The 16771-nt window shown below is 37.6% G+C and overlaps 1 protein-coding gene across 5 annotated transcripts in view; it reads right to left on the bottom strand.

Moving 5' to 3' along the window:
* The window catches only part of TUT4 (terminal uridylyl transferase 4), a 135218-nt gene that overhangs the window by 75576 nt on the left and 42871 nt on the right, over positions 1-16771 (bottom strand). For all 5 annotated transcript variants that reach the window (XM_024739266.1, XM_024739265.1, XM_024739264.1 and 2 more), the window contains exon 5: positions 14117-14233. In XM_024739266.1, coding sequence (XP_024595034.1) covers positions 14117-14233 — 117 coding nt within the window. The remainder of the gene's footprint in view (positions 1-14116; positions 14234-16771) is intronic.

The following is a 16771-nucleotide window of genomic DNA, read 5'->3' on the forward strand; positions in this document are numbered from 1 at the left end:
TCTTGCATTGGCAGGTGGATTATTAACCACTGTGCCACCATGGAAGCCCCCTGGCTAACATTTTTAAGAACAAGGATCACATTCTCTATTCACCATCTCTATTAAGCCTTCTCTGACTCACTACACAAACTTTATTACATAAGTCCCAATCTGCTGTCACAGCATATTCTAAAAACCATCTACTATCACACTTACCACACTCTTTCAACCCTTTGCTTATATGCCCGGTTCCCAATACCTGTGAACTCCCTACATCCACATGTTATAATGCTTTATTTTTTTAGATCTCCATACTATCAGTGCCTAAGACAGAAGCTTAAGGTACACAATAAATTATTTATAAATCAAAAATTTGTACCAGTCTTTTAACTGGAAAAATATAGCTCATTTATGTTTTTGAATAGGTGTAAGATAAATTTTGATTGAGCTTTCTTTTTCAGCTGCTTTTGCTGACACCCTCAGCCCACCACCCTACCCCACACACCTGCCCATTCTTTAGGATGGAGACTTTTTCATTATCTTATTTAATCTTTCTTCCTATATTAGTTTGGAAGCTTTACTCTACCGCCCATCTTTTACTGCTTACCTAGGTATTTCAACATGTATATTTAACGTAAAAATATCTAAAAAATAAGCCAGTATCTTTATTCTCTTCCCAAATCAGAAAATTTTTAAAAGCTGTAACACTGATAACTCTCTCTGAACGTATATCCTATTATTGTTGAATACTTGAGTTCTAGCCTGCATTTTTGTCCCTGACAAATTGAATGCTGTTGTTATTGTTGCTGCTACTGTTATTTTATTCAACCAATATGTCTTTAATTCTCTGTTCCTTCTCACATCTCTCATGTTTCCCTGAGGATCATTTTCCTTTAATCTAAAATACATCCTTTAGAATTTCCTTTACTGAGGGTCTTTTGGAGGTTAACTCTCTTATTTCATTTGTCCATCAATATATTCTGCTCTCAGTGGTGTTGGAAAAGTTGGACAGCTGCATGTAAATCAATGAAGTTAGAATACACCCTCACACCATACACAAAAGTAAACTCAAAATGGCTTAAAGACTTAAACATAAGACATGACCCCGGGCTTCCCTGGTGGTGCAGTGGTTGAGAGTCCACCTGCTGATGCAGGGGACACGGGTTCATGCCCCGGTCCAGGAAGATCCCACGTGCCACGAAGTGGCTGGGCCCGTGAGCCATGGCCACTGGGCCTGCGCGTCCGGAGCCTGTGCTCTGCAACGGGAGAGGCCACAACAGTGAGAGGCCGGTGTACCGCAAAAAAAAGAAAAAATACATGACACCATAAAACTCTTAGACGAGAACATAAGCAAAACATTCTCTGACTAAATCATACCAATGTTTTCTTAGGTCAGTCTCCCAAAGCAAAAGAAATAAAAGCAAAAATAAACAAGTGGAATCTAATCAAACTTATAAGCTTTTGTACAGCAAAGGAAGCCATAAACAAAACGAAAAGATAACCTACAGACTGGGAGAAAATATTTGCACATTATGTGACCAACAAGGGCTTAATTCCAAAATAAACAAAGAGTTCATACAACTCAACAATGACAAAAAACAACCCAATCGAAAAATGGGCAGACCAAAATAGACATTTCTCCAAAGACACAGAAATGACCAACAGGCACACAAAAAGATGCTCAACATCACTACTTATTAGAGAAATACATATCAAAATTATGATGTACCACCTCACACCAGTCAGAATGGCCATGATGAAAAAGTCTACAAATAATAAATGTTGGAGAGGCTGAGGAGAAAAGGGAACCCTTCCCACTGCTGGTAGGAATGTAACTTGGTACAACCATTATGGAGAAAAGTATGGAGGTTCCTTAAAAAACTACAAACAGAACTACAAACAGAATATGATCCAGCAATCCCACTACTGGGTATATATCCAGAGAAAACTCTAATTCAAAGAAATACATGCAGCTCCGTTTTTCTTTCTCAAGATTGCTTTAGCTATTCAGGGGCTTTTGTGTTTCCATACAAATTGTGAAATTTTTGGTTCTAGTTCTGTGAAAAATGCCATTGGAGTTTGATAGGGATTGCACTGAATCTGTACATGGCTTTCGGTACTACAGTCATTTTCACAATGTTGATTCTTCCAATTCAAGAACATGGTATATCTCTCCATCTGTTTGCATCATCTTTAATTTCTTTCATCACTGTCTTATAGTTTTCTGCATACAGGTCTTTTGTCTCCTAAGATAGGTTTATTCCTAGGTATTTTATTCTTTTTGTTGCAACAGTAAACAAGACAAAAAAAAAAAACCCCTCAGAATAGGAGAAAATATTTGAATACGAAGCAACTGACAAAGGATTAATATCCAAAATATACAAGCAGCTCATGCAGCTCAATATAAAGAAAACAAACAACCCAATCGAAAAATGGGCAGAAGACCTAAATACACATTTCTCCTGTATAAGACCTAAATACACATTTCTCCTATATACAATCTGTATAAGAAGATATACAGATTGCCAACAAACACATGAAACGATGCTCAACATCACTAATCATTAGAGAAATGCAAGTCAAAACTACAATGAGGTATCACCTCACACCAGTCAGAATGGCCATCATCAAAAAATCTAGAAACAATAAATGCTGGAGAGGGTGTGGAGAAAAAGGAACCCTCTTGCACTGTTGTTGGCAATGTAAATTGATACAGCCACTATGGAGAACAGTATGGAGGTTCCTTTAAAAACTACAAATAGAACTACCATATGATCTAGCAATCCCACTACTGGGCATATACCCTGTGAAAACCATAATTCAAAAAGAGACATGTACCACAATGTTCACTGCAGCACTATTTAAGATAGCCAGGACATGGATACAACCTAAGTGTCCATCAACAGATGAATGGATAAAGAAGATGTGGCACATATATACAATGGAATAATATTCAGCCATAAAAAGAAACGAAACTGAGTTATTTGTAGTGAGGTAGATGGACCTAGAGTCTGTCACACAGAGTGAAGTAAGTCAGAAAGAGAAAAACAAGTATCATATACTAACACATATATACGGAATCTAAAGATAAAAAGAAATTGGTTCTGGTGAACCTAGGGGCAGGAATGGAATAAAGACACACGTAGAGAATGGACTTGAGGACATGGGATGGGGGAAGGATAAGCTGGGGAGAAGTGAGAGAGTAGCACTGACATATATACACTACCAAATGTAAAATAGATAGCTAGTGGGAAGCAGCTGCATAGCACAGGGAGATCAGCTCGGTGCTTTGAGACCACCTAGAGAGGTCGGATAGGGAGGGTGGGAGGTAGGAGGAGCAAGAGGGAGGTGATATGGGGATATATGTATCCATGTTATCAGAGGATATGTATACATATGTATACATATAGCTGATTCACTTTGTTATACAGCAGAAACGAACACATCATTGTAAAGCACTTATACCCCAAGAAAAATGTTAAAAAATAAAATAAAATACCTGGCAAATTTTTTAAAAAATCACACACACACAAAGGAGAGTGGGTGGTTTGGAGACTGCTTGGGAGAAAATCATTTGTCTTTCCTACTCAATCCCTTTAATATGTCAGACTCACCATTAAGTTATAGATTCTATTTCACAAATAAATCAGATACTGCCATCCTTATCTGCCTCCCACTTCACTTTTCAGTTTCTGAACTCAGAGTTCATGTCTTAGTTATTCACCTAATAAGTATTAATTTAGTGATTAAAAAAAAAAGATGTGCCACATCTATACAATGAAATATTACTCAGCCATAAAAAGAAACGAAATTGAGTTATTTGTAGTGAGGTGGATGGACCTAGAGACTGTCACACAGAGTAAAGTAAGTCAGAAAGAGAAAGACAAATACCGTTTGCTAACACATACATACGGAATCTAAAAAAAAAAAAAAAAGGTTCTGAAGAACCTAGGGGCAGGACAGCAATAAAGACATAGACATGGAGAATGGACTTGAGGGCATGGGGAGTGGGAAGGGTAAGCTGCGACGAAGTGAGAGAGTGGCGTGGACATATATACACTACCCAATGTAAAATAAATAGCTAGTGGGAAGCAGCCGCATAGCACAAGGAGATCAGTTAGGTGCTTTGTGTCCAGCTAGAGGGGTGAGACAGGGAGGGTGGGAGGGAGACACAAGAGGGAGGAGATATGGGGATGTATGTATATGTATAGCTGATTCACTTTGTTATACAGCAGAAAGTAACACACCATTGTAAAGCAATTATACTCCAATAAAGATGTTAACATGCACCCTATGTTCATAGTAGCACTAGTCACTGTAGCCAAGACATGGAAACAACCTAAATGTCCATCAACAGGATAAAGAAGACATGATACATATATACAATGGAATACTACTCAGCAATAAAAAAGAATGAAACAATGCCATTTGCAGCAACATGGATGAACCTAGGGATTATCATACTAAGTGAAGTGAAGTAAGTCAGGAAGAATAAGACAAATACCATATAATATCACTTATATGTGGAATCTAAAATATGATACAAATGAACTTATTTTTGAAACAAAAACAGATTCACAGAGACAGATTTGTGGTTGCCAAAGGGGATGGGGGAGAGGGAGGGATGGATTGGGAGTTTGGGATTAGCAGATGCAAATTATTATATATAGAATGGCTTAACAACAAGGTCCTACTGTATAGCACAGGGAACTATATTCAATGTCTGGATAAACCATAGTGGAAAAAAATGTTAAAAAGAATGTATATATATATGTATAACTGAATCACTCTGCTATACAGCAGAAATTGTAACATTGTAAATCAACTATACTTGAATAAAATAAATATAAAAAATAAATAAGTGTGTGTGTGTGTGTGTGTATATATATATATATATATATATATATTCTGTATTGGTTACTGTTAGATAATTTCACTGAATACAGAAATAAAGGTTGACAGGAGGTTTTCCTCTCTCCAGAACTCTTAAGATATTATTCAACTGTCTTCTGGCTTCTATTGCTACTACTGATAAGTCAGCCACATTCCCAACTTCCACACCTTTATGAATGACCTTAACTTTTTTTCTGGCTGCTTTTCAAAAAGAAACTTTACTGAGATATAATTTATATAAAACAAATTGCACATATTTAAGGTTTACAACTTGGTTCATTTTTGACATATGTATATAATAAAACCATTGCCACCGTCAAGATAATAAACATATCAATCACTCGCAGAAATTCCCTCATATCCCTTTGTAATCACTCCCTCCCTCTTTCACACCCATACTCAGGCAACCACCAACCTGCTGTCTATGACTATAGCTTAGACTGCATTTTCTAGAATTTCATATGCATGGAATCGCACAGTATATAGTCATTTTTGTCTGGCTTTTTACACTCAGGATACTTATTTTGAGATTCATCTATGTTGTGCTGTTCATTCCTTTTTACACCAAATATAGTCATTTTTGTCTGGCTTTTTACACTCAGGATACTTATTTTGAGATTCATCTATGTTGTGCTGTTCATTCCTTTTTACACCAAATATAGTCATTTTTGTCTGGCTTTTTACACTCAGGATACTTATTTTGAGATTCATCTATGTTGTGCTGTTCATTCCTTTTTACACCAAATAGTATAACAAGGTATGGATATACCACAATTTGTATATCTGTTCACCTCTTTGGCTATTACACATAAAACTGCTTTGAATATTCATATACAAGTAAATGTAAAGACATATACTTTCACTTATCTTGGAGAAATCCATAGGAATTGAATGACTGAATCATATATTAGGCGTATGTTTAACTTTTTAAAAACTGCCAAAATGTTTTCAAAGTGGATGTATTATCATATGATCCAATAATTCCACTTCTGGGTATTTATCCAAAAGAAATGAAAACACTAACGGGAAAAGAAATCTGCACCTCCATGTTCAACGCAGCATTATTTACAATAGCCCAGACATGGAAACAACCTAAGTGTCCACTGATGGATGAATGAATAAAGAAAATGTGGTCCATATATATAACTGAATATTATTCAGCCATAAAAATAAAGAAAATCTTGCCATGTGCCACAACATGGATGGACCCTAAGGGCATATTGCTAAATGAAATAAGTCTGACAGAGAAAGACAAATATTGTATGATCTCACACGTGGAATCTAAAAACAACAACAACAAAACCTGAACTCGTACAGAGAACAGATTGGTGGTTGCCGGAGGCAGGGGTGGGTGGTTGGGGGTGAGCGAAATGGGTGAAAGTAGTCAAAAGGTACAAAGCCCACATGCCCTGTATTGTATATTGAAAAGTTGCTGAGAGTAAATCTTAAAAGTTCTCACCTCAAGAAAAATAAATTGTTATGTGTGGTGGTGGATATTAACTAGATTTACTGTGGTGATCATTTCACAAAATATACATATATTGAATCATTATGTTGTACACCTGAAACTAATATAATGTTATATGTCAACCAACTCTCAATTAAAAATAATTTAAAAATAAACCTTTAGGGACTTCCCTGGTGGTCCAGTGGCTACGAATCCGCCTTCCAACACAGAGGACGCACGCACGTTCGATCCCTGGTCGGGGAACTAAGATCCCACGTGCCACAGGGCAACTAAGCCCACGGGCCGCAACTACTAAGCCCGTGTGCTCTAGAGCCCACATGCCACAACTAGAGAGCCTGCATGCCTCAGCTACTGAGCCCATGAGCTCTGGAGCCCGTATGCCACAACTAGAGAAGCCCACACACCGCAACGAAAACACCGTGCATGCCACAAAGGTCCCACGTGCCGCAACTAAGACCCAATTTAGCCAAATAAATTAAAAAAAATTTTTTTAATTAAAAAAGAAAAAAATCTTTAAAAAGAAAGGAGGGGCCTTCCCTGGTGGCTCAGTGGATAAGATTCCGTGTTCCCAATGCTGGGGGCCCAGGTTCGATCCCTGGTCAGGGAACTAGATCCCACATGTATGCCACAACTAAAGAGCCAGTGAGCCGCAACTAAGGAGCCAGTGAGCCACAACTAAGACCCAGTGCAACCACATAAATAAATATTTTTTTAAGTTTAAAAAAATAAATAAAATAAAAAGAAAGTGGATGTAATATTTCACATTTCCACCAGCCCTGTTTTAGACTTGCCATTCATTCACATCCTTGACAACGCTTGGCATAGTCAATCTTTTCAACTTTAGCTGTTCTAATAAGTGTAGTGATTTCCCTAATGACGAATAATGTTGAGCATCTTTTCATGTGTTTGACATCTGTATGTCTTCTTTTAAAAAGTGTTGGCTCTAACCTTTGGCCCATATTCTTATTTGGTTGTTTACAGTAGTCACCCCTTATCCTTGGAGGATATGTTACAACGCCTCCAGTGGAGGCCTGAAACCACAGATAGCACCAAACCCTGTAAATACTGTTTTCTTCCTCTACATACTTACCTATGATAAAGTTTTATTTATAAATTAGGCACATTAAGAGACTACCCAAATGGCCTGCATCACTACTCTTGCACTTTGGGGCCATTATTAAATAAAATAAGGATTACTCAAGCACAAGCACTGTGATACCACCAACAGCCAATCTGATAACCAAGATGGCTACTAAGTGATTAACAGGCAGGTAGTATACGCAGCGTGGATATGCTAAACAAAGGGATGTTTCATATCCCACGCAGGATGAAGCTGAACAACATGAGATTTCACCACACTATTCAGAATGGCATGTAGCTTAAAACTGTAAGTTGTTTATTTATGGAATTTTCCATTTGATATTTTCAGACATGGCTGACCAAGGGTAAATGAAACCACAGAAAGCAAAACCACGAATAAGGGGGGGATTACTATACTTATTATTGAGTTTTGAAAGTTTTTTATATCTTCTATATACAAATCACTTACCAGATATGATTTGCAAATATTTTTTCCCAGTCTGCAGCTAATATTGTTGTTCTTTTAAAAATATCTTTCAAAAAGCATAAGTTTATAATTTTGAGGAAGTCCCATTAATCATTTTTTTCCTCTGGTATCATACCTAAGAAATTTTGCCTAATCCAAGGTCATAAAGATTTTATCTCATTTTTTATTCTGTAAACTTTATACTTTTAGGTTTTACATTTAGGTCTGTAATCCAGTTTTGAGTTATTTTTTTACATAGTGCAAGGTATGGATCAAAGGTCTTTCTTTGTACACGGATATCTAACTTTTCATATGTTTAAAAGATTATCATTTCTCCACTGAATTACCTTTGAATGTCTGTCAAAATTCAGTTGTTCATAGAACTGTAGTCTTATTTCTAGACTCACTATTCTGCTCCACTGATCTACTTGTCTACTTGATGCCAATATCACACTTTGATTATTGCAGCTTTATAAGTCTGGAAATCAGGTGTTGTTAGTCCTCCAACTTTGGTCTTTTTCAAAGTTGTTTTAGATTTTCTAGGGTCTTTGCATTTACAGATGAATTTTAGCTTTTCTCTTCTTTTTTATCTTTTTTATTGAAGTATAGTTGATTTACAATGTTTCAGGTGTACAACAAAGTGATTCAGTTATACAGACAGATTCTTTTGCAGATTCTTTTCCATTATAGCTTTTTTTTAAAGATTTATTTATTATTTGTTTGTTTGTTTTTGGCTGCGTCGGGTCTTAGTTGCGGCATGCAGGATCTTTGTTGAGGTATGCGGGCTTCTCGAAGTTGTGGTATGCGGGTTTTCTCTTCTCTAGTTGTAGCACGCAGGCTCCAGGGCCTGTGGGCTCTGTAGTTTTGCAGCACGTAGGCTCTCTAAGTTGAGGCGCATGAGCTCATTAGTTGTGGCGCGTGGGCTTAATTGCCCCGTGGCATGTGGGAACCTAGTTCCCTAACCAGGGATCGAACCCACATCCCCTGCATTGCAGGAAGATTCTTTACCACTGGACCACCAGGGAAGTCCCTCCAGATGAATTTTAGAATCAGCTTTTCAATTTGGGATTTTGGTCAGTTTAGAAAGAAATTTAACAATATCAATTCTTCCAACATATAAAAAGGTTTATTTCTGCATTTCTTTAGCTCTTCTTTAATTTCTCTCAGGAATGTTCTGTAATTTCTGTACACAAGTTTTGCATATTTTGATGCTATTATAAATAGCAGTTTTTTTTAATTTCAATTTTATACTGTTTACTGTTAGTATATAAAAATATAATTGATTTTTGCATATTGAGCTTGTATTCTGCAACCTTGCTAAACTCACTCATTAATTCTAATGAATAAGTCTTTTCTAGACTTCTATATAAACAATCATATTACCTACAAATATAGTTTCACTTCTTTTCCAGTTTGGATAGCTTGCCTTTCTTTCTCTTGCCTGACTACACTGGCTAGAACCCCTAATAAAATGCTGAATAAAACTGGTAAGAGTGAACATATCTATCTTTTTTTTCCAATTTTTTTATTGTGATAAAATGTACATAACATAAAACTTACTATCTTAACAATTTTTACAAGTACAATTCAGTGGAATTAAGGACATTCATTTGTTGGGCAACTATCACCATCATTCATCAGCAGAATTCTTTTCATCTTGTAAAACTGAAACTGTACACCCATTAAGGATAACTCCCCATTCCTCCATCTCTCCAGTCCCTGACAACCACCATTCTACTTTCTATCTCTATGATTCTGACTACTCTAAGTACCTCATATAAGTGGAATCATACAGTATTTGTCTTTTTATGACTGGCTTATTTCACTTAGCTTTAATTTACTCAAGGTTCTTCCATGTTGTAACATATCAGAATTGCCTTTCCTTTTTTTTTAAAGATTATGTTTTTCTATGTGGACCATTTTCAAAGCCTGTATTGAATTTGTTACAATATTGCTTTTGTTTTACGTATTAGTTTTTTGGCCAGGAGGCATGTCCCATCTTAGCTCCCCGACCAGGGATCAAACCCACATCCCCTGCATTGGAAGGCAAAGTCTTAACCACTGGACCACCAGGGAAGTCTCTGCCTTGTTTTTTTTTTTTTCCTTTTAAATATTTATTTTGGCTGCACCAGGTCTTAGTTACAGCACGTGGGATCTTTGTTATGGCATGCTTAGTTGCGGCACACATGATCTTTTTTAGTTGTGGCATGCGGGCTCTTAGTTGCAGCATGCAGACTTCTTAGTTGCACCATGCAGACTCTTACTTGCGCCATGTATGTGGGATCTAGTTCCCCGGCCAGGGATCACATCTGGGCCCCCTGCATTGGGAGCACAGAGTCTTACCCACTGGACCACCAGGGAAGTCCTCCCTGCCTTGCTTTTTAAGGCAGTATAATATTTCACTGTATGTATATGTGACAGTTTATTTATCCATTCATCTGTTGATGGACAACTGAGCTGCTTCTATGTTTAAGCTATTGTGAATAATGCTACGATGAACACGGCCGTACAAATATCACTTCAAGACCCTGTTTTCAATTCTTCTGAGTATATACTCAAAAGTGTAATTGCTGGATCACACGGTAATTCCATTTTTAACTTTTTGAGGAACTGCAACACAGTTTCCCACAGCAGCTATACCATTTTCATGCCTGTCTTTTTTCCTAATCTTAGGGAGACAACATTCAGTCTTTCACCATTAAGTATAAAATTAGCTGTGACTTCTTCATAGATGTTCTTTATCATGTTGAGGAAGCTCCCTTCTATTCCTAGTCTGCTGAGATTTTTTTTTTTTTTGCGGTACGCTGGCCTCTCACTGTTGTGGCCTCTCCTGTTGCGGAGCACAGGCTCCGGACGTGCAGGCTCAGCGGCCATGGCTCACGGGCCCAGCCGCTCTGCGGCATGTGGGATCTTCCCAGACCAGGGCACGAACCCGTGTCCCCTGCATCTCAACCACTGCGCCACCAGGGAAGCCCTGCTGAGATTTTTTAATCAGGACTTTAAATGCTTTTTCAGCATCTACTAAGATGATCATATAGTTTTCTTTTTCGGTTTGTTAGTATGATGAATTACATTGATTCATTTTCTAATGTTAAACCAACAATGCACTCCTGTAATAAATTCCTATTTGGTCATGATGTATTTCTTCCTTAAATATACTGTTGGATTCAATTTTCTAAAATAATGTTCAGAATTTCTGCATTTACGTTAATGAGGGATATTGCTCTGAAGTTTTCTTTCATTGTAATGTCCTTTCCTGGTTTTGGTATTAGAGTAATGTGGGCCTCACAGACTGGGTTGGGAAGCATTCTTCCTCTTCAGTGTTCTGGAAGAGTTTGTGTAGAATTGGTACATACATATCAATTATCCCAGAGCTCAATGATCCTCTTTTCTTTCTTTTTCCCAAGTTCTTTTTTCTTTCTGTTTCATTTTGGACAGTTTCCATTGCTTTATCTTCAAGTTCACTAACCTTCTTTTTTTTTAATATAAATTTATTTATTTTGTTTATTTTTGGCTGTATTGGGTCTTCATTGCTGCACACAGGCTTTCCCTAGTTGTGGCGAGTGGGAGCTACTCTTCATTGCAGTGCATGGGCTTCTCATTTCGGTGGCTTCTCTTGTTGCAGAGCACAGGCTCTAGGCACGTGGGCTTCAGTAGTTGTGGCACGTGGGCTAGCAGTTGTGACTCACGCGTTCTAGAGCACAGGCTCAGCAGTTGTGGCGCATGGGCTTAGTTGCTCCGCAGCATGTGGGATGCTTCCGGACCAGGGCTCGAACCTGTGTCCCCTGCACTGACAGGCAGATTCTTAACCACTGCGCCACCAGGGAAGCCCCTCACTAACCTTTTCTTTTGCAATGTCTGATCTGCCATTAGTCCTACGCACTGTATTTTTCATCTTAGACATTGTAGTTTTCACTTCTATAAGTTCAATTTGAATCTTTTTTTATATCTTCCATGTCTCTATTTTTGGGAACATCAGGAATATAGTTATATTAACTGCCTTAATGTTCTTCTCTACTAATTCTACTGGGTCAGTTCAAGGTCAGTTTTGACTAGCTGATCTTTCTTCTCTTCATGGTTTGTATTTTCCCGCTTCCATGTATGCCTGATAATCTTTGACTGAATGGCAGACAATGTGAACTTTTTGGCAGCGATAGATATTTTGTATTCCTATAAATATTCTCAAGCTTTGTTCAATAATGACATGAAATACTTGGAAATAGTTTATTCTTTTGGATCTTGCCTTTAAAACTTTTTAGTTGGGACCAGACCACATTTAGTTTAGGGTTAAATATTCCCCATTAGTAAAATAAGACCTTTCTGAGTACTCTACCCAATACCCCACGAAGTATGAGGCTTTTCAGTCTGGATAGCTGGAAGATACTATTCCCAGCTCTGTGTGAGCACCAAGCACTGTTCTAATCCCCTCAGATGGTTCTTTCTCTGGCTTCAGGAAGCTTTCCCACATGCATGCACCACAGTATTGTGCTGAATACTCTGAGGGGACTGTCCATAGATCTCTGGGTTTCTCTCTGTATAGCTTTCTCATTTTTGTTATTCTGTCCTACAAACTCTAGCCACGCTGTACTCCCTGGACTCGTCCATCTCAACCCTGGGAATCCACTGCATTCTACTTCCTATAATACCATCTAGAAACTCTCTCAAATTGGAGTAATCATTGAGCTCATCTCATTTGTTTTCCATTCACTGTTGGTCCTTCATTGCCTAAAGAAGACATTATTAGTGATTTTTGTCTTTTTTTGTTTTGTTGGTTATTTTGAGGAGAAGGTAAATCCAGGCCCTGTTATTCCAACTTCACCAAAAGTCCAGTAGAGCTGCTTTTAAGGTTAGTTTTGTTTTTTTGTAATATTCTAAAATTCCCTATAATGTATATAATATATAATGGCTTTCTTTTTAAGTCTGTTTGGAATTCCCTGAGCTTCCTACAGCTAATGATCAGCATCTTTGAACATTTCTTGAAATTTCTCAGTTATTATCTCCTAAACTACCACTTTGGCTCTGTTCTATTAAGTCTTCTGAAATGCTAATTAAATCAAAATAATAGGCTGATAAAATCTGAATGATTTCTTTTCCTTCTAAGTTCCTGAATTTTTTCAATGCATTCATTATTTTCAATAAAAATGTGCTGAGCACCTACTATGTGTCAGACACTTTACTAAGCAACGCAGAAACAAAAATAAATAAGAAATTAAACCTGTCCTCTACAATATTTGGATACTGAAGCCTGGAAGAAGAGAGAAGGCAGACATTTATAACACAGTGTATAAGGTTTTCTGATCAAGCCACTGTGGGAACACCAAGAAAGTGTACCTATAACACAGACTTGTTAGGAAGGTCAAGTAAAAGAGTATTTCTCAGAGAAGATATCTTAGAGATAAGTAAGAATTTATATAGAATTAACATTATAACTTTGAAAAGAAAAAATTAAATAGCTAACATACTAATGAATTTTAAAAAGAGAATATTCTACTTATACTATATCTATATGAAATGTTCTAATAAAAATCACTGAAAACTTATGAATTCCCAAAGGCTAAACCTTAAAAGGCCCTGCATGATCTGGGCTTCTCCAGCTTCATCTCATATCATTTTCCTCCTGGCTCTCTTTGCTCCAATCATGCTCTTTCAGCTCCTCATATGCCATGTCCTTTCATAACTTAGAGACCTTCATACTGCTTTTTTGTGTAAAATGCTCTCATCTCACCCTTCTATGCCACTCAACCTCTACTTCAAGGTTCAACAAATGTCACTTTCTCAAAGAAACTACCCCTCCTCTAAATTAAGTAAAATATCCTTGTACACTTCCTTAGCACCACAATTGCCCCTTTAATAAAACTCATCTTACTTAAATCCTTATTCAATGTATGCCTTCACCAACACTTTAGAAACTCTGAGGACAAGAACCATGACTATCTTATTCACCACTCCCTAGACCTAACACATAAGAACTCAATAAATATTGGTTGGACTAACTGACTGTACCTTTAAACTTAGGAATCAACATACTTTAGGATAAGCAAACTGGTCTCTGAGAAGGTTCCCCTCCTGATCACCTAAGATAAGAAAGGCAATCACAGCTTTCAACGCTATCATTTCAGTTACTACTATATGACTAGACAAATACTTGATTTTTACTTTCATTAATAAAAAATATTTGATATAGTTTTACCACTCAATAAATAAATAAAATATTTTGTAAAAAGACTTACCAAAATGTTTTTCTTATGTCGTTTCTCTTTTATATGTTTATGAGCTCCCTGGATGTTTTCAATGTGAATTAAGCAAAGTTTGCACAGATATCGGCAATTGGTATATTCTGGTGAGCGCTAAAAAAAAAAGTTGAAAACATTTTTTCAGAAAAAAAAAGTAAAATTTTTGCAATGTGAAGTATGTGAAGGATACAACTATGTAAATATATGAGACAAAAATAAGCAGTGAACGAATACTTTTTAACAAACAATTCAGTACTCATATACCCAACAGATAGCTGTCCTTTTCAAAATAGTCATCATAGGAGATAATATACTAATTTCAAATGATATCATGATAATCCTAAATATGTCTGATACTTATCTAATATAGTCTTCGGAATCCAATGTAAGATAAGAAAGGCAGTATTATTATTTAGTCTTATTCCAACGCTGTCTCAAAAACTGGTTTAAAAATTTCAGTCTTTTTGATTACCATAAAAAATAAAATTCACCCGAAATTGGGAATTTCAGAAGAATGAATTGCAAATATGGAAGACAATTCCAAAATCTGAGTTTTGAAAACACTCTACTCAATTACAATCACATGGGAATAAATGGATAACCTCTTTAGTTAACAACTCTGAAGGGAAAAACAATTATGACACATGAAAAGTATCAGTCACAATACTTAAATCATACTATATATATATATATTCTTGAAATAAGAAAAAATTAATAATCCCAAAGTACCTGTTATATGCTAGGCACTATGCTAGATGTTTGACATATAATTTGTCATTTTAACTCTCCTAATAATCCAATTAGATTGGTATTATCTTCATTTTATAGATGTGATTAAAAAAGCTCGTAGAGCTTGCAACTTTCACAAGGATACAACAATATTACATGGTAGATGCTGAATTTAATTTCATGTATATCTGAATCCAAAGCCAAGACTCCACCCATAAGATGATACAAAAAAAATTTACAAAAACACAATACGAGGAACCAAGATGGCGGAGTAGAAGGACGTGCTCTCACTCCGTCTTGTGAGAACACCAGAATCACAACTAGCTACTGGACAGTCATCGACAGGAAGACACTGAAACTCACCAAAAAAGATACCCCACATCCAAAAACAAAGGAGAAGCCACAATGCAACCATAGGAGGGGCGCAATCACAGTAAAATCAAATCCCATAACTGCTGGGTGCGTGACTCACAGACTGGACAACACTTATACCACAGAAGTCCACCCACTACAGTGAAGGTTCTGAGCCCCATATCAGGCTTCCCAACCTGGGGGTCTGGCAACAGGAGGAGGAATTCCTAGAGAATCAGACTCTGAAGGCTAGTGGGATCTGACTGCAGGACTTCAACAGGACGGGGAGAAACAGAGACTCCACTCTTAGAGGGCACACACAAAGTAGTGTGCACGTCGGGACTCAGGGGAAGGAGGAGTGACCCCATAGAGACTGAACCAGACCCACCTGCTAGTGTTGGACCATCTCCTGCACAGGCAGGGGGTGGCTGTGCCTCACCGTGGGGACAAGGACACTGGCAGCATAACTTCTGGGAAGTACTCCTTGGCATGAGCCTTCCCAGAGTCTGTCATTGGCCCCATCAAAGAGCCCAGGTAGGCTCCAGTGTTGGGTTGCCTCAGGCCAAACAACCAACAAGGACCAAACCCAGCCCCACCCATCAACAGTCAAGCGGATTAAAGCTTTACTGAGCTCTGCCCACCAGAGCAACAGTCTGCTCTACCCACCACCAGTCCCTGCCATCAGGAAACTTACACAAGCCTCTTAGATAGCCTCATCCACCAGAGGGCAGACAGCAGAAGCAAGAACTACAAACCTGCAGCCTGTGGAACGAAAACCACATTCACAGAAAGATAGACAAGATGAAAAGGCAGAGGGCTATGTACCAGATGAAGGAACAAGATAAAACCACAGAAAAACAACTAAATAAAGTGGAGATAGGCAATCTTCCAGAAAAAGAATTCAGAATAACGATAGAAGATGATCCAGGACCTCGGAAAAAGAATGGAAGCAAAGATAGAGAAGATGCAAATGTTTAACAAAGACCTAGAAGAATTAAAGAACAAACAAACAGAGATGAACAATAGAATGACTGAAATGAATACTACACTAGAAGGAATCAATAGCAGAATAACTGAGGCAGAAGAATGGATAAGTGACCTGGAAGACAGAACGGTGGAATTCAATGCTGTGGAACAGAATAAAGAAAAAAGAATGAAAAGAAATGAAGACAGCCTAAGAGACCTCTGGGACAACATTAAATGCAACAACATTCACATTACAGGGGTCCCAGAAGGAGAAGAGAAAGAGAAAGGACCAGAGAAAATACCTGAAGAAATTATAGTCGAAAACTTCCCTAACATGGGAAAAGAAATAGCCACCCAAGTCCAGGAAGCGCAGTGAGTCCCATACAGGATAAACCCAAGGAGAAACACGCAGAGACACAGAGTAATCAAACTGGCAAAAATTAAAGACAAAGAAAAATTACTGAAAGCAGCAAGGGAAAACAATAAATAACATACAAGGGAACGCCCATAACGTTAACAGCTGATTTCTCAGCAGAAATTCTACAAGCCAGAAGGGAGTGGCATGATATACTTAAAGTGATGAAAGGGAAGAAACTACAACAAGAT

Source organism: Neophocaena asiaeorientalis, unplaced genomic scaffold (assembly GCF_003031525.2).
Source record: "Neophocaena asiaeorientalis asiaeorientalis breed wild unplaced genomic scaffold, Neophocaena_asiaeorientalis_V1.1 scaffold138, whole genome shotgun sequence".
Classification (NCBI taxonomy): Eukaryota; Metazoa; Chordata; class Mammalia; order Artiodactyla; family Phocoenidae; genus Neophocaena; species Neophocaena asiaeorientalis.